General features: G+C 43.8%; 1 protein-coding gene across 1 annotated transcript; it reads right to left on the reverse strand.

Moving 5' to 3' along the window:
- Positions 1 to 705: 705 nt before the first annotated feature.
- Hnrnpu (heterogeneous nuclear ribonucleoprotein U) lies at positions 706 to 10,038 on the reverse strand. Its single transcript, XM_021643856.2, has 14 exons — positions 9,187 to 10,038; positions 8,188 to 8,299; positions 8,029 to 8,102; positions 6,075 to 6,214; positions 5,692 to 5,791; positions 5,065 to 5,177; positions 4,293 to 4,556; positions 4,040 to 4,159; positions 3,579 to 3,707; positions 3,315 to 3,483; positions 2,721 to 2,975; positions 2,287 to 2,468; positions 1,982 to 2,053; positions 706 to 1,532 (listed from the first exon to the last, which is right to left on the reverse strand). The coding sequence occupies exons 1-14, from the start codon at positions 9,797 to 9,799 to the stop codon at positions 1,479 to 1,481; spliced, it is 2,397 nt and encodes a 798-aa protein (XP_021499531.1). The 5' UTR covers positions 9,800 to 10,038; the 3' UTR covers positions 706 to 1,478.
- Between the last annotated feature and the right edge of the window lie 16,971 nt (positions 10,039 to 27,009).

The following is a 27,009-nucleotide window of genomic DNA, read 5'->3' on the forward strand; positions in this document are numbered from 1 at the left end:
AATTACAATTAGGGGATCTGATGTTATCACATAGCTAGTTAAGTTAGCAGGCACTGTGTAGTAGTGAAATCAATGACTGGCTTGCATGATGGCTTCTAAAAGCATCTGTTCCCAAAGTTTCATGTATCATATTATGTATAATATCAGGTGAGGACAGCCATTCACATTTGTAAACATGATCAACTGAGCGTTAACTTCTCCCAGCCAGTACCTTTGCCCCTCATAAATGTTAAAAGCCGTCTTGGGGGGGAGGGGAAGGGAAAATTCAACTTTATATTATAAATCGTCAGTATACATTTAAGTTTTTAAAACCTAAATGTTACAAAGTAACATAGTAAAAGAATAAGCTGTCCAGAAAGCACACACTTAAATTTTCTCCTCTTGGGAGATGTAGTATAAAGGGATTTAGACCTTGATGGCGAGAATCCCAAACGAGAGTAAAATGAATTTTTTATTGCAAACAAACTTCTAAATTAATTTCTCCACCCACTTTCTTTAGAAAGAAAAAGAAATCAGCAGGCTAAGGAGATACCCATTCAAGAACTGACATGATTAAAAATTAAGATAAAAATGGGTGACTCACAATTTCATTAGCTTACAGAGGTGGTGGAGTAAACTACTACAAGCACACTAGTTATACAGTATTTGTGGGAGAAGGGCATACAGACATAGCTAACTTCATATAGATCCCATTAGACAACTGGATTTACAACAAGTTTTTTTAATAAGAAATGGGCAAAGCCAGCTTTCTTTTCAGAATCAAAATGCAGAACAAATGGAAAATATGGTATTTAACCTTCACAAGTTTGAGCCTCCACATATAATGCAACCAAGTTTACATTTTTAACAGCCCTTCTACATACACTCCATCTTCTCAATCTCGGTTCCAAATTTTATCTTCATTCCCAATTATGCCAATTCTATTGTTAAACAGAAAAAAATAGCCTTCCCGGTTTTTGTCAGAAATGATCCCTCCACCGTTACCCAGCAGTCTAGAGAGGATGGAGTGTATTATGAGCAGTACAGAATCTTATGCAATTCATGAGGACCACTTAGTCCTTCCATGAATCTGGTTGCTAACATTGCTATTTTATTGTGACAATGACTCCCGACTGTTATTCTCTGTGAGAAATGGGGGAGTAAATGCTTAATAAAAGACACCAGGTACAAAGCAACATTTTACTTTTGTTGTGATAAAAAAAAAAGTCACATTTTACAGATAAAATGTAGAACCCTGAAATACTGACACATTCTCTTATCGTGCACAATGCTGAGGTTCTCTTACGATTCACTTTAAAACTGCAATTAAAAATGTACAAAAAAGAAAAGAAAAAAAATCAACCCACAAAGCTTCTAAAAAAGGAACCCGCAGGCACTTCCTCTTGTGGAATGTTTAAAAAGTTAGCCTACTAAAGAAAACAGTCGACTTCTTGTGAAGGTTTTGGAGAAATATGTATCAGTTCGTTTTATTTGGGTATTCAATAATATCCTTGGTGATAATGCTGACTCCATGGCTTCTGACCCCAGAATTGCTGTAAGAGAAAATTTTGTTTTTAAAGAAAAAAACATCAATAAGCCACTCAACTTGTTTTTAGGAAATGACAATGATCTAATTCAGAGTAATTGCTGGAAACAAATTTATACTTATCACGTTTAATTTCTACATCAGACCAGAACTTAATTTTAATTTACCAATTACCCATATTATTTACCAATACACATTACAAAAGGAAACAGGAGACCTGGGTTAGTTTATATACTTAAAACTATTGAAAAGGACCATGTAATAAAACAACCATATGTAGTAAATACTCTTACTTTAAACTGTTAAAATCCAGCTTACCCATGGTTACAATTTAGAACATAGTATCAATACCTTGTGCTGCTATTAATATAAACACTTCAATCCCTAGATAACTTCCACCTGAATCTTGTAAGTAAACACTATATAACGTATGTAGTCATTTAAGAAACTACTTACACCCTGCTGCCACTGGTTGTAGCCCTGAGATTGATTTTTGTAGCCACGATTGTTTCCTCGTCCTCTGAAATTCTATGAAAGGAAAAAAAATCTGTAAATAAAGAGCTCCTAAGTCAACAGCTGGCCGATTTCAGGATCTCGCAGAAGGAACCTTTATACCCCAAGCTCACTGCTGTTACTAGTTAGTGTAGCTGAAAAGCAAAGTCCAGTAAACTCAAAATCACTTCACAACTATGTCACCCCTCCAGCGAGGACTCCAACACACACCCATCTACAACTTTCTAGGCCAAGTTATAAGTCAATACCTGGTTATAGTTCCCTCTGTTGGGCATTCCACCTCTGTTATAATTCCCTCTGTTTGAGTAACCACCTCTTCCAGGGAAAACAGGGCCACGAGGATATGGATAGCCAATTCCACCACTTCCACCACCACCACCTCTCTGTGGCATGTTGCCTCTCCTATTATATCCGCCACGATTCCCAGGAGCTAAATAAATGCAAGGAGAGTTGAGTCTTAATAACACACTAAGTCAGAGTTCACAGTCAAGTTTGATCATTAATGAAAAATAAGCAATGTCATTTAAATCCTGGTATGCCTAGCATGAAATTTTTTTCTATTATGTATTAAACATGGCAGTATAGAATTAGCTAGGAAACCAACTTCCTATTTCGCTTAAAAGTTAAAAACCTAACCTCTCTGCTCATTTCCAAATAAGCTTAACACTCAAAATTAACTTGCCTCCTCCTCTGAAATTGCCACCTCGCATATTGAATCCTCCACGCCCTCTATGGCCACCACCTCTGTTGAACTGGTTCTTGCCACTCTTATTTTTATTGCTCTTCTTTGAGCCAGTGTTTTGCTTCTTTTCTGGTGGGAGTGCCTTTTTGCTTTCTTCTTTATATTGCTCCAAAAGCTTTTGGGCTTCTTCCTTCTGAAGTTCAACATAGGTTATTTCATCAAAACATTCAGCCACCTCAGGCAGGGTGAAGTTTCCTACAGGAAATAAAGGCAAATTATAATTATAAATATATATATAAATTGTATAATTTTTAATTATCTTTTCTCATTTGGTTTCTGTGTAGCTGTGGCTGCCATGGAACTCGCTCAGTAGACCAGGCTGGGTTAGAACTCCACCTGCCTCTGTCCCGATGCTAGGATTACACTTGTGTGCCACCACTATTACAGTATCTGGCCATGGCTTTGTAAATAAACCAAACACACTGCTATTTACCAAGATTAGTACAATCCCTAAGTTATCAGTGCTAAGACACTATTTCTAGATAAATTACAAAAACAGACTTAAGACAGTATAAGTAAAGTAAGATTTCATGCCTTTCATCTTAAGGACAGCATGTTCTGGTAGGTCTTTCCCCTCTACTTCTGCTTTCTTCTGTGTCCTCTGTTTATAGTCTTCGTCTTTTGGGCAAACTACAACAGCTTTTCGCTGAAAGCCTGCAAACAGGCACATTTTTCTCCTCTGGGCAGCAGCAGACACATTTGTCTTGAGGGGAAAAAAATTAAAGAGTTACAGTCATTAATCTTATATAGTATCAATTATTAGCTAACTTTTTTTTTAACTCCAAAGCTACTGCTTACCTGATCCAGAATAAAATTTCGCTTCTTGCGGGCAGCAATCTCAATAAACTTTCCAAGACACTGTGGGGCTCTCTGCAACAGTGTGTTCAGTTTCCCAGTATCTGCCATTTGCTTCTTAAAACCTGCCACCTACCAAAAATTTTTAATATGCTTAATTTGTTACACATTTTGTAAAAGTTTGTGACTATAGGAACGAGGTAACATTTTATAAATATTCAATTGCATCTTTTCAATAGTTATCCACCCCAAAATGGAGTTTTGATCTTGCTCTTTAAACTGCTAAGGATTACTTTATGGAAAAGCAGGCACTGGAAGATGATTTATTCCAGATAGATTACCCAAATTTTGTTTTAGGTAAAATCCTATTCACTATGATATGAAGACAAGATTAACCTACAAGTATCTCCCCTGAACTATGCCCCACTCTCTTCTTGACACTTTATTTTCATTCTTTTACTTACCATCATTTTGTCCATAATGGTATTTGTTCCAAGAATGTTATACTTCCCAGGGTTTTCAGCTGCATGCTTAGTAACCCAGGTAGTTTTTCCAGCTCCTGGCAAGCCAATCATCATTACAACCTACAGTAAAAGGGGAAAAAAAAAAAACCAAAACGCTATTTCACTTCCTCACACATCAGCAGTCAATATCCGTTATTTAGCCTTGTTCAATGTCATCTCCAAACCATCTATAAACACATTAAAAACAACTTACTTCACAATCCTTCTTCTCTTCAGGTCCCTTTGGCCCTCTAACTCGGTCCTCTAAGGGGACATTTTGGATAAACGTACAGTCTTCAGGTATTGGAAAGTATGGCTTTTCCTTCTGACCAAAATTAAATTCAACTGCACAGTTATGACAGAGAACATGCGGGAAAAGTGGCCGGTCAGCAAGAACTTCCTTACTGATCTTGAAGGCAACACCAAGATCTTGTCCATTCTTTGCATAGGAGAGTTCAACTTCATCAGTTTCAAAGTTCTGTTGAAGGAAATTTTTAAAAACCAGTTTCAAACTATTTCCTATAAGGCTCCTCAACTCGTCCAGATAACAGAAGCTAATACACTCAGGCCAATTGCTACGAATTAATGGTTGTATACAATAAAACACAAGATTCAGGCCTTAGAGGATAGGCTTTTCAGGCCAATCTCGTTTTTCTGACAAAATGTATCAGTGATTCTTCAAACAATAGTCTTTTATTTTCCCAGTTTCAACTGCTCTTGTATGTGTGGCCAGAGTTCCATGTCAGATGTCTTCCTGTCCCTGAGGCTTTAGCCACACTGGCTGCTGCCTCTCCCCTCTCACCAGCTGCATCTCAGTTCTTCACTTACATGGGCATTAAGGTACCCAAACTCAGCTCCCCTCACTTACAGCAAGAACCTTAACCCCAGAGCCTCCTTCCCACACACCTATTTCAGAACTAGCTGCATTATGTTCGGTCATATTGATAAGAAATTCTTCTATATACACACAGTAACATTTAACTTACAGCAAAACATGTAATCACATCATTTTCATCAAACTTCTCTCCATAATCCTCTGTCTCGCAGTTGCAGGTTTTTATTCCTTTCAGAGAATAGCCGTAGGAAAATTCTTCTTCACCTAAAGAAAAAAAAAAGCAAAACAAAACCAAAAATATTAAACCCATCTAAGCAGTCCCAAGACCCATCTAACTTATTTAAAATGTATGCTCAAAGAATTAGTGAGCAAATCCCACCCAACAGTTGTCAAATCTATCTTTATAAAGAACAAATGCCCAAGTGACAGAGTAGGACACCAACTGACAATTTACATGTCAAAAGCAGTCTATCTAGTTTAACCATCTTTAAAACTACAAAAGGACTCAGGAAGCAGATAGGTCTCTGTGAGTTTGAGGCCAGCCTGGTCTACAAAGTGAGTGCAGCATATCTAGGACTGTTACAGAGAAACCTTGTCTCAAAAAAACAAAAACACAAAAACCTAAAAACAAAAACCCTATCCATGCCTGCACATGCTAGCTGTAAAATAGCCAACACTAAATGGATAAAATCAGGTCAAGGCTTACAATGCATTCTAGGTCTCATTTAATACTGTAACCAGATCCTAAATTAATGCAGTACTCAAATATAAACTTTACCAAGCAACATTCCACTTGTGGTTAGTGACCAGCCAATCCGAACTTCATGGATGTCAATATCTTTTGTATATAAATGCCTGACTGGGATCTTCTCCGTTACCTGAAAATCAAGCAACTACATGATTAAGCTGTAAAATAAGACAATCCCTTGAACTCAATTTCATCAGGGCGATGGGCCAATTTCTTCCCCTGCTATTAATACAGAAAGTGCTCTAAATCTTTAGCTATATACAGCCCCCAACTTGGAAGATCTAGTAAGTCTAAATGGTACATGGGCTAGCTCTGTATATTGATAGGAAAACCTGAGGCTCTCTCATTTCAGGAGTTCCTTCTGACCTAGACACAGACCAATACAAATAGGTTCCTTAAGCCACAAGATTTACCTTCATCTCAAAACAGACTTTGCCCTTTGACACACCGTAAGATGCTCTTCCTCCAGCCCAAAGAAAAGCAAAACTCTCCATAGTAAGAGAAGAAGCACTGAGGCGGTCTCTTGATATTTTAAAATGCAGATCACAATTATCTGAAATTATATCAAATGCCAAATTATTCTTTTGACACCCAATGTATTTCAGCTATGTTGACAAAATTTAGTCTGTTTTTCATCTAATATATTACTGCAAAACTGTTTTTACACCATGCTCTTGCTCCTATTCACATTTTAAGCCCCACTCCCACCAAGGCAGTCTTAAATTGATTATGTACTAAGCAGTCAACTGCCAATTTTAATGCCGAAGTCTGAAATGTACATAATGATTGAGACAATGCAACATTGATACATACCTGCTCTGCTCTTTACCTTGACTTAAGAGGCAAGCAGTAGAGGACAGCAGGATATCAAAGGGAAGCATGCCAGAACCAGGTAGAATTTACCAGTGACAATAAAAACTGAAGGGAAGCCACCACCAAATATTTTAAGAAAACTGCTGATCCTGTGATGTGCAGACTAACACCAAGGTTCTAGAACTTTAACTCATCTCTGAAAACATGTGACTACGCCAGCTTCAAACCCACAAGCCCGGCAGTCTAAGCGTTAATTTGTAACCTTTCAGGCTCTTTTACCCAACCTAATAAGGTATCACAACTAGGAATTAACTACTGCCTGGATTATACAAATCCAGTCTTTAACCTAGCTATCTTTGGATGAGAAGAGCTTATTAATCCACAGCTTCTCAGAATTCTCACCTGACAACCAATGTTAAATTAGAAAGCCGTTTATTGTTTTATTGAACTCATCTGCAGTTTGAAATTCTCAAGCTTTTCCTGACTGCTGACAGAACTAAATTTGTGTCTAAACAGTCTGATTGATCTAACTCTAAGTAGTAATATTAACCATTCTCTTGGAAAATATTTTACATTTCAGTAAACAGCAAAACTTCCAAATCAGTTGTTTTCTCTTTCAAGACTTATCTGACTGTAAAAGGTATGAAGTTTGAAACCAGCCACTTTAACTCTCAAGCCTCTGAAAATAATTTGTACAAGGAAATGTGAGAATCCAAGCTTTTAGCCACCAAGTGAAACCTTGTAACTACTCAAGCACTTAATTTTTTTTTGTTCTGCTCACACCAAGTTATACATTCTTATTAAATACTTATTAAACTAACCAACTTCTTTAAAAGATAAAAATACAAATCTGACAGCTAAAGCCCATTTCATGGTTTGCAATACTTCATACTCAATTGCAACCCAACTGGGTAAAGTAGCATATTTACAGCGCTGCCATTGATACCATTCGCTGCTGAAGAAAGCTAGTGGCTCAGATAGCCCACTGCTGCTGCCCCAGGTCTTTGGAAGAAATCAACTTATGTTAAAGCAGCAGCTACTGAACTGGAATTGAGAACAAAAGAGCAGTTATTGAAAGGTAATATTACAATCCTTAGAATAGGGAATATACGTGTGTGCTAATGGGGAAAATCATTAGTAAGTATTCAACTAGCCCAAATAGCTCACTTACTATAGTTCCACATGAAAAATTAAACCATATCACCTATCTAAGGACAAGTTACAGGCAGGATTTAAAAAAAAAAAACAAAAAACTACAATAAGATTCTGGTAGCTGAACAAAAATGGATTAGTTTTACATCCCTAAGTACTGAGAAGTTCCAAGCCATAAAAATATTACCATTTAGTAAAATTTGTAAAAAATATCAATACAACTGAAGTGGCACTAAATATTAAACTACTGTAACCTGAACAAAAGCTTATTATCTTCCTGCTTTAAAACAAATCCCTTAACGGGTTTTCTCCACTTTCAGATCAACACATTTTCCTAACACTTAAAACCAATTTAACACTACACTTGAAAATGAGAAGAGCGGGAAATTCCGCCTCACTTACAAGTATCAAGACAAACCACTGTGTCATCGAAGTGTTCGTCTTCTTCTTCAACAGGTGGCTGAGGAGACTTGGCTCTGAAAAACAGAATTGTCTCCTGATAAAGCTCTTCTCCCCATGCACAAGGAATGGGTGACAAGTGAAAACTAGGTTAGTATCTACCTGCTGTACTTGTTTTCTTCAATATACTCAAAATATCCTCGGCCATGATCTTCTCGAGGTCTTTTGACACCTCTCTTTTTATCTCCGCCTTTCTGTTCTGTTTTGCCGTCTCCTATAACGACACAGAACACCGCCTTAAAAACCCCAGGCCACGAGCTAAATAACGGAGAAAAACACCTTCCTTGTTTCCCAGCCTCAAGAGAGGCTACTGACTTTTCCAGACCGGGTCTGTGACTTTTTAGCCCACGAAACAAATGCGAAGTAAAGACAGCAAGAACAAACAAATAAATAAAAAACCCATCAGAAAGGAACGGGACTGGGGACAGTGACGCAGTCTAAAGACGCTGATTTTGCCTGCTCTGCCGTAACCTTCCAGGAAGCTTTTTAAAAAAAATTTAAAAAATTAAAAAAAAAGAAAGCGCGACGCCGCCCGAGTCCACGTGCGCCGCGCCGCGCTCCGGCGGGGAGGGGGAGCGTGGGCCCGCCGCCCCTCCCCCACCCGCGCCCGCGTGCCCCGCCGCCGCATTGTACTGGGCTTCCGCCCCGCTCTCCGCGCCCGGCGCCTCCCGCCGGAAGTGACGTCACACCGAGCCCCTGCGCTCCTTGCACAATACCGCGGCGAGGAGCCGCCAAAACCCGCCCGCCCCGGGACCTTCGGGCCTCCCCCTCCCCTCCCCCGCCCAGACATGTGCCCGAACCGCGCGCACGCAGCGCCCCAGCGGCCGGCGCTCCCGCCCGCCCGTCCTCCCCCCCCACCCACCCAGCACAACCCCCACCGCGGCAGCTGCAGCTCTCCCCCCCTCCCCGGCGCCCGACACACATAATGGAGGCGCCGCCGGCACGCCGAGCGGAGCCTCCCGGCGGCCCCGGGCTCCCCCGCCCCCCGCGGCGCCCGCCCCCGGGGGGGCCCCCGCCAGGCCTGGGGCACGGTCCCCGCGCGGGCCTCCCGCCGCGCGCACCCACAACGCAACACTCACCCGCCGCCTTCCGCCTTCTTACCTCCCGCCTGCTGTTGGCCCTGCCTCGCCCCGGGCGGCGCCACCGTCACCGCGAAGAGCGAGGTGGGGCCGCTGCTCTTGCCCGCGGCCTCCTTGCCAGCCCCGCGCTGCTGGGCGGGCTGCTGCGCCGCCGCCGGCGGTTGGGGCTGCTGCTCCCCGTGGCCGTTCTCGTCGCCCGCGCCCTCCTCCTCGTCGCCGAGCTCGTCCTCCCCCTCCTGGAAGCCCTGGTCGTCGCCGTTTTCGTCCTCCGACGCCGCCTCCTCCTCCTCCATCGCGCCCGCGTCGGCCGCCCCCTCCGCCCCGTTCTCCTCGCCCAGATCCATCTGGTCGCCGTCCAGCGCGGCGATGCCCTCCTCCTCCTCCTCGTCCTCGGCGCCGGCCGCGGCCTCCTGCTCTAGGCCTGCTCCCGAGCGCCCGGCCGCATCGCCACCCAGGTCGAGGCTGCCGTTCCCGGGCTCCATGGCGGGGCGGCCTCCCGCCTCGTTGTCCAGCGCGGCCTGGAGGCGATCCATGAGGTCGGCCTTGAGGCCCTTGTCGGAGAGGCGCCGCTTCTTGAGCTCCTCCTTCAGCTCCGACACCTTCAGCTTCTTGACATTAACAGGCGAAGAACTCATGGTGAGGGCCCCGGTTCACCGCTGGCTGCTGGCTCCCTCGGCCTCTGGCGGCGGCTGCTGGTCGGCCCGGGCGGCGGCTGCGGCTGGAGAGGGCTGAGGGCTGCTGCAGAGCGGACCCGCCTGGTGTCGAACGGCGCCAATTCCTTTCACCGAGTTCGCGAGGCAAGACGCGGAGACTCGCCTGGCGCGAGCGAGCACGCAACGTCCTCTCGCAGGGGCGGCGCCGCGCACGTAATATAGGCGCCCCGCCCCCTGCCGGGGCGAGGCGCGCCAGGGCGCCTGCGCGCGCAGGCCCCGCCCCGCCCCCCCCGCGCCACGGCCTCCGCGCTGGGCCCCGCCGCGCAAATGGAGGCGCAGGAAGCCGCCTTTCGGTTAAACCGACCGGCCGCAGCGGCCGCCGGCCTTTCCGGCCCCTCGGTGGCCGCGCTCCATGGGCGCCCTGGCCCCTCGTAGCCCGGAGGAGGCTCTCCTCCACCCGCCCTCGGTCCTCACCTGGCATTTCCCGCTCGAGTACAGCCTCCTTTCTTCCATCTTAGTTTGGGTTTTTTTGTTTTTTGTTTTTTGTCTGTCCCTCCGGCTCTGGGTTTCAAACTTCTAGTCTCCACTGCTGCCCCTTAGAGCACAAATAGGCGATTGTTATGCAGAGATGGTTATTGTTTGCCTGTTTTTCGTCCTCTTAATTGCGGTCTGATTTTTTTCATAAGTCCTTCGCTAGTGGGACTTTTTAAGTTGCGCAAGGGCGAGGCCAGAGCCTTTCTTTTGTCTCTTCAACAATCAGTGGTGCAAGGCCTGGGAAACAGGCTTGCTCTGCCGCTCCGTGCCGCACAGCAGACGGAGAGGGCCTTGTGCGCTGCTCGCCGTATTTACTAGTGACCCTTGAGTAAGCTTTAGAATTGCATGAAGTTTCTCCTGGACGTACTGTAAAAACAGGCCTCTTGCAGGACGTCTGTCTGGCGTCGGATCTGGTCCACCAGTTTAGAGATCCCTTCATGATGAAAGGGACACCCAGCTAGATTATTCACTTTATTACTTTTTTCGGACACATTCTAAACATGCTCGTATACATACTGACTTGTCTACAAAGTCGGAATAATAAAAAGCTGGGATTTAGTAAAAAAGAATACACTTACCTGTAGTCCAATCACTTGGCAGACTGGGGCACAAGTTAAAAGCTACATAGTAAATTCTACGTTGGGCTTCACAGCTCAAAAAAAAGATTATTGCGCTTGAAATCCATTATGATTCAGTTCTCTCTGTAAAACGTGTTTTTGAAACTTTTGGTAGAAATAGAATTTAATTCCCACACAGCAACCATAGATTGCACCTAAATTAGGCCTGGTGGCATGTAATTCCAGCATTTGGGAGATGATCAAGAAGTCAGTGTCAGCCTGGTGGGCTGTGGTAGTGCAGGTCTTTAATCCCAACACTCAGGAGATGGAGACAGGCACAGCTAAGCGTGAGTCCAGGACAGCCAAGGCTACACAGAGAAACCTGTCTCGACAAAATAAATTGTAATGGAAGTTTTGGTTTCTTTGTATGTTATGAAAATATGTTTTTGTTTTAATCCTAAGTATGGGATTTTAGTTGGGCTATAGTTTGCCCATACCTGTTAATTGTCACATGAGGGGTATGATCTTTGTCAGCTGGTAACCGCCTTCCTTGTGCCACACAGAAAGGGTCGTTGTCGTCTAGGACTCGCAGAGTATAAGTAAGAGGCAGAGAAAGAGACTGTGGAGTTTGGTGTTGGCATGTGGCAATTTGGAGCTGACAGACAGAAATACTTCGGGGCGCAGCAGTACGGAGAAGCCTGCTAGCTGCATCTTCAGTTGATGGAGATTGGTGTAGAGCCCTAAAAGAACCCCTTGATCCCAACTAGCCAGAAGTAAAGGGGTCTGAGCTCCCTCTCCCCACTAACCTTTTCTCTTTCCTGCTTAAGGTTGGGGGTTAGTGGAAGGGAGAGGCCTAAACACCCCAAATAAAGTAGAGTTTTAAATAAGAGTACCACCAGTGGCTTTCCACTACAATAAACCAATGAATAAAATTCAGTGTCGTCCTTGGCTACTGAGGAGTTCAAAGCCAATGTGAACTACCTGAGACCCCGTCTCTACGTTAAGGTATACCTACTGTTTGGTGCTCTGGCAATAAAGCTGTGGTCCCTGGCTTCTTCCCATGCATCAGAAACTTGGAGATAAAGAAATGAAGTCCTATTTGGCCAATATAATTCAACCTGTTAATAAAATAATTTGTTGTTTGTTCTTTTGAGGGGCTCTCTATGTAGCCCAGGCTGGCAGAGATCCTCCTGCCTCTGCCTTCTGTGTACTGGGATTAAAGACATGCACCACCACAACCCTACTGCAATCATTTTTAAAAAGCTTTTTACCTTACTATGGAGTCATGAATAAACATGAAATATTAATATCTGTGAGAGGATTTGAGTTTAAATCAATGAAGTAATACAGTCTGGTAATTCTCTAGTTAATGGAGATGGTGGGGGCAGACACCAAAATGGCTCCAAAACTCACTTTATCTTTAGACTATAATGTCTCTGAAGCTTATAGATAAACCACAAACTAGAATTTGAATTCTTGTCCAAAAATGGAAGCTAACACAGGGGGCTTACAAGTTCATAAACTGGATTGTTAGTCCCTTAAATCGGGCAGCATCAAATTTTATTATTAGGGTTCTGTGTGCTCTCAGATCCTCACATTTTTAAATACCAGTGACGTGAACAATCTCTAACTCTGTAAAGATTAAACTATAGCTGGGCATGGTGGTGCACACATTTAATCCTAGTACTCAGGAGACAGGCCGGCAGATCTCCGTGAGTGTGAAGTCACTCAGTGGTAAGTAGCTACAAAACCCCACTAAACTGGAAAGGGTTATGTAACTAATAATACTGGATTTATAACAGGCATTCTTCGAACATTGTCGATTGCAGTAATGAGTGTGAACTATAATTTTAGATGCACAGGAGGAGGATCCGCAGTTTTATAGTCAAATGCAGATTTGTGGATCTCAGTCAGGCAGCCTGTTTCCCCTATGGCCCAAGAGACCTTCATGTGCACGCTCGCCTCCCTGTTCCTTTGTGCTGCCTTAGACAGAACTGGAAAGAAAAACAGTTTTTCGCAGCTCAGAGAACCATCATCTTCTTTTTAAAAATAGTCTTCACTCCCTATTTTATTTTACCACTTAAAAAGTCTAAATGGTTACACCTTTAATCCCAGCACTTAGGAGGCAGAGTGAAGGGGATCTCTGTGAGTTTGAAGCCATCCTGGTCGACAGAGCAAGTCCTGGACAGCCAGGGCTGCACAGAGAAACCTTGTCTAAAACAAACAAACAAACAAAAGTTAAATGGTGACTTGATTATAGTGATTTATGTTTTACTTTCACTTTATGTATTTACACAAATGAATAACATATGCACGCACATATTTAAATTGATGTATATGTAATGTATATGACATGAGAGGGCAAACGTAGGGCCCTGTAGGCCTTCCCACTGAACTACATCCTAGCCCCACTTCATATGTGTGTGTGCTCAAATATATATATATATATATATATAGTTTGTTTGTTTGCTTTTCAGACAGAATTTCACTGTGTAATTAATTGTGGTTGGTCAGGAACTAGTTCTCTACCTAGCCCAGGGTGGCCTTTAACTCGTAGAAATTCACCTGCCTCTGGCTCCCAAGTGCCGGAGAGAGAATTTGGTGGAGATATCTCAGCAGTATGAGCAATTGCTGCTCCTCCGGAGGACCCAAGTTCAACTCCCAGAACCCACATTGCACAGCTCACAGCTGCTTGCAACTCCAGCTCCAGAGCATCTGAAATCCTCTCCTGGCCTCTACAGGCACTCACATACATGGCATACATGCACACACAGGCACATAAAAATACATCATTGAAATGGATTATTTTTAAAAGGTGATATAAGACTGCTAGAGAAGCCTTCCAACTATAACCACCGTCAAAAGTGTTGTCTGTCATCTACCAAATGATTGAAATGTAGAAAAGCACAAGAGGAAGGCTGGAGGGATAGCTCAAGAGCACCGCCTGTCCTTCCAAAGGACCTGGGTTCAATTCCCAGCACCCACATGGCAGCTCTATCTGTAATGCCAATTCCAAAGGAGCTGACACCTTCACACTAATGTACATAAAATAAAACCTAACTGTTTTTTTAAAAAGCACAAGAGGTGGCCAATGTAAGAGACTAGAACCAGGTAGGGTGCCACACATGCACAATCCCAGCCACTGAGGCAGGAGGAACAAAAGCTTATGGCAGCCTCTGATACATAGTGAGTTTAAGGCTAGTCTGGGCTAAGAGAGACTATAGGCTAGAGTTGGCCAATACACTAGTCACATATAGCAACTTAAATCTAAGTGAAAACAAATTCCAAATTTCACTCTTCAGTCACTCTAGGCATTTTTCAATATCCCTCATAGCCAGTAGCCTTGTACTGTATAATATGTAATAGCATATTTCCATCACAGACTTCATCAGGACAGAAGTTAGACCAAGGCTCCAGCTATATATAGTCTAGTTGTGACTCAACACTTGATTTTAGCCAAAAGGCTGGGCAGCAATTAGATATGACTCAATTGACAGGCAACATGGAAAATTGGCCCCAGGAATGAGGATAAAAGTGTGTCAGATACATAGATAGACAAGTGCGTCTGTGTCTCTGCAATGTATTTATTCACGCAGCATATATTTACTGAACATTTGCTGCGTGTCCAATATCATACAGTATGCAGCCAAAACAGATGTGCGCAACACAGTGCCAGCCCGTAGCGTGGAGAGAGACATGCTGTAACTAAGACGCTGTGAGACCTGAGGACAGCCACACAGGAGCTAGGCATCCTCACCAGCTGCTTTGTTCCTATGGTGTAGGTTTGTACACACACACCCACACACTCCACACCAAAAACCGATCAAACCCCCTCCCACACCCTCATGGAGCCAGTCGTATGACATTCACTAGGAAGCAGTAATTAGCCAGATCATATCATATATTCATTATTTTATATTCAGGCTTCTGCTAGCTGGTTGTTAAGTAAGTCCTTCGTCAAAAGCTGGGAAGAAAGGCTAGTGGTGTTTGTTGCTCAGGGGTTGATCATGCTGAGTGCAGTCGCACAGAAAAGCTGCTTGGGGTTTAGGGGGTAAAACCGAGCTCTGTCCTAATTGCCAAGACATTGTGTACGCTCTGCCCTGTGTGATTCCTTCTTTCCATGCTCCATCCAAGCCCACCAGTAACACACTACATAAATGACTTCTAAGTGCTTTGTCCTAGTTGATTAATTTGTGGTTATTACCTGGTATAATTGAGTACCTGCTGGGTACTAGCCTCTGTGCCAGGCATTTAGTACAAAGTGGCTCTGGTTTTCATGGCAATCTTGTAAGATGGGAAATATTAACCTCAATTTACAGAAATCGAAACAGAATCAGAGTGATTTAAATATTGACCCAAGGTTATTAAGTGATGAAGCTGCCATGTTAATTCAGGTGCTCAAGTTCTATTTCCTGTATCAAAAGTTCAATTCCTGGGCCGGAGGTGCAGTTCAATTGGTGGAGTGCTCTGCCTCCAATGCCTAAAGTCTTAAATTTAATCCCAGGTACCCAAGGGTTGAATTAACTGGACATGGCGGTAGGCACCTGTAATCCCAGTACTTGGGAGCTAGAAAGAGGGAGAAGCAGAAGTTCAAGGTCATTCTTGGCTATCTAGAGAGTCTGAAGACAGCCTGGGATCATGGGACCCTGTCTCAAAAAAAAAAAAAAGAAAAAGAAAAAGAAAAGAAAAGTAGACAGGCTAGAAAAGATTGCTACTGAAAGGGAAAGACCCACCCTAAATGTAGGCATTACCAGCCAACAGGCTGATAGCCTGGATGAAATAAAGCAGGAGAGAAAAACTCAGCCAACAAGTGTGGGCTCAGCTTCTCCTGAGAATATTGCTGCTGCTGTCATCTGTGACCAAAGCTTCCTCAGCCTTTCCACTGAACTCACAAAAGCGACTCCAGGGGTTTTCAGTATCGGACTGGGCTGCATTAATGGGTCCTCTTTCCTTTAGGGTTCCAGCTTTTTAAAAAATTATTACATTTTATGTTGTGTGCACGTATGTATATATGTGTGGGCTCATGTGTACCACAGCATATGGAGGGCTCACGTGTACTACAACGTGTGTATGTGTGTGTGTGTGTGTGTGTGTGTGTGCTCATGTATACCATGGCATTTGTGTACAGAGCAGAAAAGAACTCGAGAGAGCTGGCTTTCTCCTTCCGTGACTTGAGACTGGGGGATCAAACCCAGGTTGTCAGGCTTCATGGCAAGAGTCTTTACCAGGTAAGCCATCTCGCTGGTGCTGCTTGCAGCTCCCAGAACTAAGAAGCTACTGTGTCTTCTGCCTTCCCTTCATACAGCCACCAACCTAATCGATCCCCTTTATGATTATGCATACATGTAATATACATACGTATATATAGTTTTTCATAGATTCTTATCCTCTAGAGAACGATAGCATACTCAAGAAGCTATTTAACATGTGAGTGCGAAGGCCACAGTGACAGGACAAACAGATCAATCAGGTAATCCTAACAGAGGTTAAGGGGCTATGAAGAAAAATTGCTTAAGATCTCAGGGTTTCTCTGGCCTCAAACTCAAAGATCCACCTACCTCTGCCTGCTGAGTGCTGGGATTGTGCAACACCTTGCCTGGCCCTTTAGAACGTTTTCTTGTTTAAGGATTGATGTGGACTGACTCTCCCCACAGCAGTGTGGGCTAGGCGTGGAGATTGGTGGATGGTCCTGTCTTATATAAGAATGCAGGCTCCAAAAAACATTTTGAGCAAGCCCTTAGTAGCCGTACCCCTTCTTGGCCTCTGCTTCAATTCCTGCATCTAGGTTCCTCCTACCTGTGAATTCTTGCCTGACTTTCCTTCCTCCTGGAAGCTGAAGCAAACCCTTTTCTCCCCAAGTTGCTTTTGGTCGTGGTGTTGTATCAGGGTAATAGAAACCCTAACAAAGACACTAGCTGTATTGTCTGTTAAATCCTTAGCTAGTATAGATATGAATAGAATCTTATATCAGCTTCTGAGCAGTTCTGAGGTTAGGCCTCACAATGCCTTTATGTTTGGTGTCGTCCCTTCCTCCAGAAAGATTCTCCCTGCCCCAACTTACATCCCACCCTCACTGCGTCAGCTATGCCTCCTCCGAGTCTCCATAATCTCCCTAATATCCTCCATCCATAGTTTTGTAATTATTTGTGCCCATGTCTGTCTTTCTCTCTGACTGGCCTTCTCATAGTGGGTAACTGCTAGAAGGAAGGGTTCCAGACCCCAGATGTGGGAAATGATGGGTCCCTTCCCTATGTCTCAGAGGTCATTCAGCCAATGGCTCCACCCGGCACTACCAGGTAACCTCAGGCAAACTTGTTTCCAGCCTCAGTCTTTTTTTTTTTTTTATTAATTAACTAATTTTAATTCTTTCTTTTAAATGAGGGCCTGTGAGATGATAGCTCACTGGGTAAGAGTACTTGTCACCTCAAGACCAGTGACCTTAGCTTGATCCCTGGAACCTACGTGGTGGAAGGAAAAAACTGACTTGTGGAGACTATCCTCTAATTCCACACTCCAGCTGTGGCCACACCCCTAGCCCCTCCAACAACAGCAGCAAAAAAAAAGAAAGAATTGTAGAAAACTAAATTTCATTGTGCATATTCATTGTTATGTAAGGACACTAGCACATAAGGACATGGGGATGTCCTTATGCTCTGAGCCCATCTCCCTTTCTCTTCTCCCCCACCCCACTTCCCATTAATTCCCTTTGTTAAAAGTCACAAATGGGAAAATTCTAAACTATAAAATGGTACTGAAAGGAATTCTAGTCACCCAATTGTCATCTGTTTATTAAACCTAGACTCTGGGAGTAAAAAGAGATGGAAAAGTTTTGTTTACCAATCCCAAAATTGAGTGGACATATAGAATTTATTAAAAGGCTTTGCAACTTCGTTTTGATAGCTTTAGGAAGGCAGTATCAACATTTACTGTTTAATAAACAACACTTCTTTCGATTAGAGAGCAACACCAAGCTCCATTCTTCTGTGTTCTGGAGACAGCATATCTCTGTGTAGCTCTGGCCGACCTGGAATTTGTTTTGTAGTGGAAGCTAGCCTTGAACTCAAAGATCTGCCTGTCTCTGCCTTCTGAGTGTTGGGATCAAAGGCATGCTCCAAGGAGCTCAGCTAGAAGTTCTTGACTCTTGAGTTCTATATTTTGCATTGTATTCAAACGGGATTGCTTGACTCTTGGTTTCTGTGTTTTGCATAGGCTTCAAAAACTGTTGTTGTTGTTTTGTTTTGTTTGTTTGTTTAAAGCAGATAGCCAGGTTCCCTATTCAGGTTACTTCTGCAGAAGCATTGTAACTATTTTAGATAAAAAAAAAAAAAAATTAAAACTGGGGCAAGCAAGATGTCTCAGTGGGTAAATACACACCAAAGCCAGGCGTGGTGGCACATGCCTGTAATCCCAGCACTCTAGGAGATCTCTGTGAGGTGGATCTCTGTGAGTTTGAGGTGGGCCTGGCCTACAAAGTGAGTCCAGGACAGCCAAGAGTTACACAGAAAAACTGTGTCTCAAAAAAAAAAAAAAAAAAAAATCAAAACCTAAACAAACAAACGTACTCATCAAGATATGTAATGAAATTTTATTTTTAAATATAAAGGAATGGGCTAGGTGTGGCGTCACACATCTTCAGTTCCCGAACCCTGGAGACGGAGGCAGATGGATCTTTGGGAGTTCTAGGCCAGTCTGGTCTACATAGTGCCCTCCATGACAACCATGGTTACATAGTAAGACCCTGTCTCAATAAAGAAATAACTGATAGAGTTCTAAAAACAATGTAATGTTTTGAGACTTATTTTCTGGCAGGTCGGAAAGAGGGCTCAATGGAGAAGAGCTCTTGCTACTCTTACAGAGGAGCAAGGTTCAGTTCCCAGCACCCACAGGATGCCTCCCGACTGTGTGTAACGCCAGGGGTCTGATACCTCTTCTGACTTCATGGTGCACTAACACAATCAGGCAGAATACTGCATGCACATAAATTTAAAATAAAATGTTGTTACCAGGTGTGGTGGCGCACTTCTTTAATCCTGGCCCTTGAGAGGCAGAGACAGGAGAATCTCAGTGAGTAAGAGGCCAGGCTGGTGTAGATAATGAATTTCAGGCCAGCCAGGGCTGTGTAGAGAGACACTGCCTCAAAAAACAAATAAACTATCACATTGCGTAAGAGTACAAATGCCTGTGGAGAGCAGAGGTGTCAAATTACCTGGAGCTGGAGTTGCCAGCAGTTGTGAACCTTCTAATGTGGGTACTGAGTCCTGTGGAAGAACAGTCTATATCCTTAACTACTGAGCCATTTCTCTAGCCTTAGTGTAATGTTTTAAAATAGGAAGATAACATCACTAGCTATCCATCAAAGAAGACCATTTCTTTCTGGCAAAGTGGATAAATTGGCATGATTGTCCACTCCTGCCTGGATAGTGAAATGACCAACAGAAAAGCTCTTTGGGCAGCAAGTGATGGGCATGAGGACATAGAGTGCAATTTCACTTGGGAAGAGTTTAGTTGATCTATTCTTCCCCATCAGAAACTGAACTCTGGGTAGACCAGTAGTCCTATAGCAGATGAGTTTGAAGCTAATTCTTTCAAATTAAGATGAGTAATATCACCAGCTAATTAAGTACTTTGTAAACAGAATCTTCATTCCTGCCTGCCTGGGAGGAGCAGAGGGAATTCATCTTTTTGCCTCTAGGGAAAACAAGAAGTAACAAGTTGAGAGATGGAGGCCAGTTAAGCTTTAAGCAGAGACTTAAGTCTTTCGGAGATCAGCTGTGATTTCTTCCATTCCTGGGAAAGATTTGATGGGCAGCAAAATGGACTCACTTCTCATTTATTTTTCCTTTGTCATGTCTTCACAGTCTGTTTATACTATTTTCTTAAAGAAATATGGCTGGACATGGTGACATGAGCCTATGATCCTAGCACTTGAGAGGTAGATGTGAATGCACCAAGATCAGCCCAGTTTAAGAGTATCTTGAGCTATATGCAACACATTTTCAAAAATGCAACAATGGGAGAGGGAGAGGGATGGAGGGGGGAAAGGAAAGAGGATGCAAACATGAATGCATTCTTGGAACTGGAAACTGGAATTTCTTCCTTTTCTTCATCTCTCTCTTTCTTTCTGTATATGTATATATATATATACATATACTTTATATATATATATATATACACACACACATACTTGATATATATATATGTACTTGTTTTTCATGACAGGGTTTCTCTGCTCTGTGTGACCCTGGTTCTGAAACTTACTCTGTAGACCAGTCTGGCCTCAAACTCAGAAATCTACCTGCCTCTGCCTTCTGAGTGCTGGGGTTAAAGGTGTGTGCCACCATGCCCAGCCCAACCTGAATTTCAAATATAAAAGCTGAGAGATATTTAAGGTCCACATTAGCAGCGCTTTCCATCACCATGGTAATAAAGAGGCGTTGAGAAAGGAATCGGTTAAGTAGAGTGATTTTTAAACAAACAAACAAAAAAAAATGTTTTTCTGAGACAAGATCTCTTGGAGCCTAGATTAGCCTCCAACTCACTTCTCAGCTGAAGGTGACCTTGAATTCCTCTTCCTCCTGCCCTTATTTCCCAAGTACAAAAATTACAGGCCTGTGTCCCCATACCGTGCTGTCATTCAGAGAATCGAGTTGGGGTTTTGGTCATCGGTAGAACACGTGCTGTGTTTGTCTGTGCATCTGTCTGTGTGTCTGTGTGTCTGCTGGGGTATGGACATGTGAGGGCAGGTGCCCGGGGATACCAGGAGGGCACATCAGATCCCTTAGATCTGGAGTTACAGTTATGAGTGACCCGGTGTGTGTGCTGAGAGCTGAGCTCGGGTCCACTGTGAGAGCAGCACACGCTCTTAACTGCTGAGCCATCTCTCCACTCCCACAACCCCGGCTTCCAGTGGCAGGCAAAGTAGAAAGGGACAGAAAGGTCGCAATCTTTGGACAAGAAGCTGTAGATACCCTTTGGCCTCCATGTGCCCGAGGCCCTTGACTTTTGCACAGAGGTTTCACTCGAGCAGCAGTCAAGAGAACTTACTGGATTTGAAAACTGACAAAAAGTTTCTGAACCTTGAAAAAAAAAAGAACTGGCCTTCTAACCCAACTCTTCAGAGGTTGAGGCAGGAGGACTGCTGTGACTTTAAAACCAGCCTGGATTACAAAACGAGACCTTGACTCAATCAATGTCCTGTCACACAGTGTTTCTCTACCCCTCTATGCCTCAGTTTCACCATCCACAAAAATGGAAAAATGTATTTACATAAACTTAGAGCATGGTGCACACACCTTTGATCCCAGCACTCAGGAGGCAGAGGCAGGTGGATATTTACATCAGAGTTTTTATATTAAGTAAATCCTTGCAAAGTAGTGTCCTTGGCTAGGAAGGATCATATCACTAATTGGCAAATACAGCTGTTTTATGTCTTAACATCATACAAGTGTAAAAATTCCCTTTGGTGTTCATTTCTTCATCACAGGTCTTGGATAATTCCACTGTATTGGCTTTTCCCCCAAAGCCACTAACTTTATGGAACATTTTTAAGTTAATAGCTTTGGGGAATCGTTGGTCAGAAAGAATATTTATTTATTTAGGCAACCTGAAATCAGGGTTTTCTTTTCCTTGTTCTTCTGGCACTGCTGGGACTTGAACCTGAGACTTCACACATGATAGCTTTATGTTGTTCCACTGAACTACAGCCCCAGCCTCTAGTCAGAAAGGAAAATGAACAATTCATATCATTTCATTTGTGACTATTTCTTTTTTGAGGGTGAGGGAACACCTCTCCTACTCCTGCTTCTAAGAGCATGGTAGGTAGTCACTTGTGTTTATAGATTTATTTTTATTTTATGTGTATGGGTTGTTTGGGCTGCATGTGTGTCTGTGCACATGAAGGTCATGTTTGAGGAGGCCAGAAGTGGGGGTCAGATTCCCTGCAACTGGAGTTGCAGATTGGTTGTAAGCTAACACGTGAGTGTAGGGAACTGAACCTAGGTTCTCCTAGAGAGCAGCAAGTGTTCCTAATTGCTGAGGCATCTCTCCAGCCCTGCTTGTTATTTGATTACTATGAAAATGAGTAGAATACCATCCAGAGGAGGAAACCACAGTTTGTGTATGCACATTAGTAACATATAGTATATGTGTGTTTCTCTCCTAAGCATGGTTGCCTATTTTAGGACCATCGGGCGGTCTTGATCTCATATCTATTAGCCGTCCTGGTGCCTGTTACCCTGTGCCTTCTATGATAGTTCAGGCAGTAGGCCTTCTGAGGAGCTCGGGTGCACTCTGGATTGAGTCTCTCCCATTTCCTCTAGGAGTTAGGAAGCACTTTACTTTTGGTTTTACAGTAATTGACATTTTCAATTTCACATAGGATCCTGTTGGGTGAGTACACCTTCTTTCTTGGGTTCTAGAAAGTGCAAAAGTGCCTTTACAGGTCCAGGAGTGATGACTAGACTGCACTGGGTCTTAGCTGTACTTTTTCTTTTTAGCTCTGTGTCTTTAGGCAAACAGTTAAAGGCTCTACGTTTTCTCTTTTGTAACACGGACGTACAGATAGTGACTTTGTGGGGCGGTTGAGAGACCTGCTAATTCATGGACAGCAATCAGAACAGGCATGGGACACGGCGAGCATCCAGCAGGCGTCAGCTCTGTGAGCTGGGCCTAGCGGCACAAGCCTGTAATACCAGATACATCAAAGGCTGAGGCAGGGGTGTCAGAAGTTCAAGGCCTATCTAGACAATTAGTGAAATCCTGTCTGAAAACGAAAGACCTGGTGATGTGGTTCAATTGTAGGAGGGTTGCTTAGCCTGGCTCAGTGGTTAAGAGCACTTGCCGCTCTTGCAAAGAACCCAGGTTCAGTTTCCAGTACTCACATGGTAGCTCACGATTGCCAGTAACTCTAGCTCCAGGAGATCTGAATCCCCATCTACACATAGACACATACACATAATTAAAATTAATAAAACATAAATCTTCAAAAAAATGAATTAGAGTTTCACCAGTATTCACACCCTTACTGCTTTGTACTTTAATTTTCATTTCCCTTTTAAAGAAAAGGGAAAACCTATTAAAATGAGTCTTTTGATAGACAGGATAACAGCTCCCTAAGATGTCCAGGCTCAAAGTCCTCAGAACATGTGAGTACTAATGTCTTGTTGTGGCAAAGTGAACTTTGCGGTGAAATGAATGTTATTGACCCGGAAATGTGAAGATTCTCTAATCCTGAGTCCCTAAACATGAAGTGCTATGACGGTATCTAAAAACCAAAACTAGACAGAATGCCAAAGAGCAGGGAAGCTTTCTGGATACGATCAGAGGACAAGATGTGACATGGAAGAGAAGTCAAGGGTGCTCAACATGTCACCGCTGACTTTGAATATGGAGGAAGGAGGTCAAGAGCCAAGGGACATGGGCAGTCTTTAAAAGCCGGAAAAAATGCGAAAAAGCACATCCTTGGGCTGGAGATGCAGCTCGGTGGTAGAGCATTACGTAGCATGGTAATGATCCCCGGCACTGGAAAAATCATCAGCAAGAACGCCATGCACAATCCACCATGGCCTGGACATAACCCAGGAGAGTGACCTGACCCCTGGAGCTGTTAGTTAATGAATTTGTGCCAAGATACTAGAACGTGGTACTTTGTTACAGCAGCAATAGAAAGCCAAAATTTTCCTAATAATAAAAATGAATGATTCCCTCTACCAGAAACCTTGGCTTTTCTAGTAATAGCACTTCCTGTCGCCTGGCCTCCAATTAACCACCCAATTCTTCTGCTTCTACTTCTGAGCATCTCTGGAAAGAGCCATGTTTTCCTTGTTTCGTAGCTCCTGTCCTCGTTTGGAGCGCCGACTGGCCTAAACTTACAGTGTTGCCAAAGACAACCTTGAGTTTCTAACCATCCTTCCTGGTGGGCTTACAGACGTCTGGATTAACGTGGTGCTGGGGGATGGCCGGGGTATCACACAGCTGGGCTGTCCTCGACTCTATCGGCTCTACATTCTATTTCTTTCACTTCTGAATTTCTTTCTCATATGCTCAATTTCCTGTGTCATTGTCGCTATTTATCTCCACACTCTCCAGCTGAATTGCAAAACTCTCTGCAGGAGATTCTCTACTCCAGCAAACACCAATAGATGACTGCTGAATTCTCCTTCTCCCTCCAGGAGTATCCTGGCCCGGTCCTTTCTGGACTGGTGCTGTCTAGTGAAGTCCTGGCCTGAGCCCCTCCCCACCCCACCCCACACCCCCAGGCTCCCATTCCTCTTATGTCCCATTTTCTCTCTCCTGACTCTGGAATGCATCCTACTCTTTCTGGCATTCATCTGGGTAGGACAGGGCCCTTGATGACCCCCGAGGAACGCACATGGGAATAATAGTGTACTTTCACTCAGTTAAAAGCGAAATAGAGTTTTAGGTCGAAAAATTATTTCCTCAAACTATTGAAGACCTGTGTACCATTTTTGTTCCACTGTCTTTGTGCTTCTTTTTTATTTGTCTGTTTGCTTGTGTTTTGGTTTTTCAAGACAGAGTTTCTGTATGTAGCCTTGGCTGTCCTGGACCTCACTCTGTAGACCAGGCTGGCCTTGAACTCACAGAGATCTGCCTGCCTCTGCCTTCCAAATGCTGGGATTAAAGGAATGAACTATCACTAACCGTGTAATTTCTGACATTATTTTAAGTTTCTCTTTCTCCGTCTGTCTGTCCCTCTGTGTATGGGGGTGGGGGTGGCTGGAGAGGCGGGAATTGGACGGTGAATCCCCTGGACTTGGACCTACATGTGTGCGAGCCACCTGGTACAGGTGCTGGGAACTGAACTCCAGTCCTCAGCAGGAGCAATACGTGCCCCTAACTGCTGAGCCACCTCTCTGGTCCCTCTAATGTTCTTGAGGACCTGCACACTTGGTCCTCTATGCCCTTGGGTTCACCTGCAGGTTCGCCCAAGAACAGATTGAAAAAGATTTTTTTTTTTTTTTAAAATGGCATGTGTTCTGAACTCGTACAGACTTTTTGGGGTCACTACTCCCTAAGAAGTTCAGTGTAACAATTACTGATAAAGCACAGATCCTAAGAAATCTAGAGGTAAGGCCTATGGGAAGAGTCAGGCACCGCACTGCTCTACCCTGTGTGAGGGATTTGACTCTGGCTTTTGGTATCCTCAGGGGTCCCAGGACGAACCCCCACTGCTACCAAAGGATGGCTGTATACATGGGGCCCTCTGGCCCATTCAAAGAACGTTTGATAAAATTACTCTTTATCTCTAGTGCTAAGAACTGTGATGAGAGATAAATTAGTCAAATGTGCTCAACCATTTTCCTACATAGGCCCTTTGAGCCTGAATTTCTGGACTTTTATTCCAGGAGCTTTTTTTTTTTTTTTCTTTCTTCTATTATTGCATTTATACTTTTCTCCTCCTGGTGCTTGGCTTCTTAAGTTTCTACTGATTGTTTATGAGACTACCAGGATTAATCCTTTATTTTAAAAATTTTCTTTCTGTTGCTTTTTTTTTTTTTTATTAAGGGCAATTTCCTCATGAAAGATTGTTTTGCTCTTATTTGATCCTTTTGAGGAGACTGTTCAATTTCATTTATTACTGAAACTTTCTGTCCGTTTCGTACCTTGTCTTTGTCATCTCAATTTTTCTCCCCAGTTGCTTGGTTTCTGCCTTTCACGTAGGAGGCCCTCCTTACATGGCTATTCACACTGAACAGTGGTGACTCACAGCACGGCTGAGGGAAACACGGCAAGGCTTGGTAATGTCAACTCCGAGTTAAGAAGATAGGGCCACCGTGCCCCAGCCAACTATTCAGAATTTTAATGGAACAATTCCCTCAAGGAAGGCTCATTCTTCTATTGGAGAGCAGACAGGACTATTAAATTCTTAACGTCAGCACTTCGGGAGCATGGTGATGGGTTGAAATGTACTTCCTCTGGCTATTAGCCCTTCCAGAATGTCACCCATCCCTGAGTCTCATCATCATCATCACTCACAGTGTGTGTGTGTAAGACACTAGGTGTCTTGCTTTCCATCTCTTTAAAAAATTATCTTATGTTTATGAGTGTTTTGCCTGCGTGCCTGCCTGGGCTTGAGGAGCCCAGAAGGTATTGGATCAGCTCCCCTGAAACTGGATTTGCATGTGGTTATGAGCCACTGTGTGGGTGCTGAGAATGGAACTGAGGGTCTCTAGAAGAGCAGACAATGCTCTTAACCGCTGGGACATCTCTTAAGCCTGTTTCACCTTATTTCTCCCTGAACCCAGAACTCAACAAACCAGCTAGAATGAAAAGCCAGCAAGCTCTAGGGCTCCTCCTTTCTCTGCCTCTCTGGCACTGGGAGCACAAATATGAGATACCTCTTCCAGCTTTTCCATGAGGCCTGGGGATCTGAACCCAAGTTCTCACGCTTGCATGGTTTGGTGCTTTGAGTAGGTCTGGCCCCCACAGACTCATGTGTGTGAATGCTTGGCCCATAGGCAGTGGCACTATTAGGAAGTGTGACCTTGTTGGAATAGGTATGGCCTTGCTGAAGGAGGTGTGTCACAGTGGGGATGGGCTTTGAGATCTCCTAAGCTCAAGCTAGCCCAGTGAGGCCCACAGTCTCCTCCTGGAGAACTCTCGGCTCCCTCCCCAACGTCATGTCAGCCTGTATGCTGCCATACTTCCTGTCATGACGACGGACCAAACCTCTGAAGCTGTAAGCCGGCCCCAATTAAACGTTTTCCTTTGTAAGAGCTGCTGTGGTCATGTTGTCCCTTCCCAGCAATGAAACTAACTAAGACCCATGGTCAGTCACCTCCCCAGCACATGCCTGAGTCTTGACCTATTCAGTCACTTGCTCTAGAAACCAGCTTCTGGATCCAGGGCTGGGATAGGCATTTTTCTTCTGGCTATGTAGACAAGAGAAAGGTAAATGGCGGGAATTCTATTGCAGGCTTCAAACCAGCTCATGTCCCACCACACTCAGCAGAAGTTGGTCCCTTTCATCTCTGAGCATCCAAGGTAGCCTCTTCTCTCCTGGTACCACTAACCCACTCTCTTCATAAGCCACACCCTTTGCCTGAGTCCACACTCACAAAGCACAGAGTCGTATTCGTATGG

The sequence above is a fragment of the Meriones unguiculatus genome, chromosome 11, assembly GCF_030254825.1.
Source record: "Meriones unguiculatus strain TT.TT164.6M chromosome 11, Bangor_MerUng_6.1, whole genome shotgun sequence".
Lineage (NCBI taxonomy): Eukaryota > Metazoa > Chordata > Mammalia > Rodentia > Muridae > Meriones > Meriones unguiculatus.

What these genes read in the sequence shown, in the direction of transcription:
- Hnrnpu (XM_021643856.2), bottom strand. Translation starts at nt 9,799, where the DNA reads ATGAGTTCTTCGCCTGTTAATGTCAAGAAGCTGAAGGTGTCGGAGCTG. An exon ending in GAAATTTTATTCTGGATCAG is followed by an intron (nt 3,484 to 3,578) that starts GTAAGCAGTAGC and finishes TTTCCCCTCAAG; the next exon opens with ACAAATGTGTCTGCTGCTGC. An exon ending in ACAGAGGGAACTATAACCAG is followed by an intron (nt 2,054 to 2,286) that starts GTATTGACTTAT and finishes TTCCTTTCATAG; the next exon opens with AATTTCAGAGGACGAGGAAA.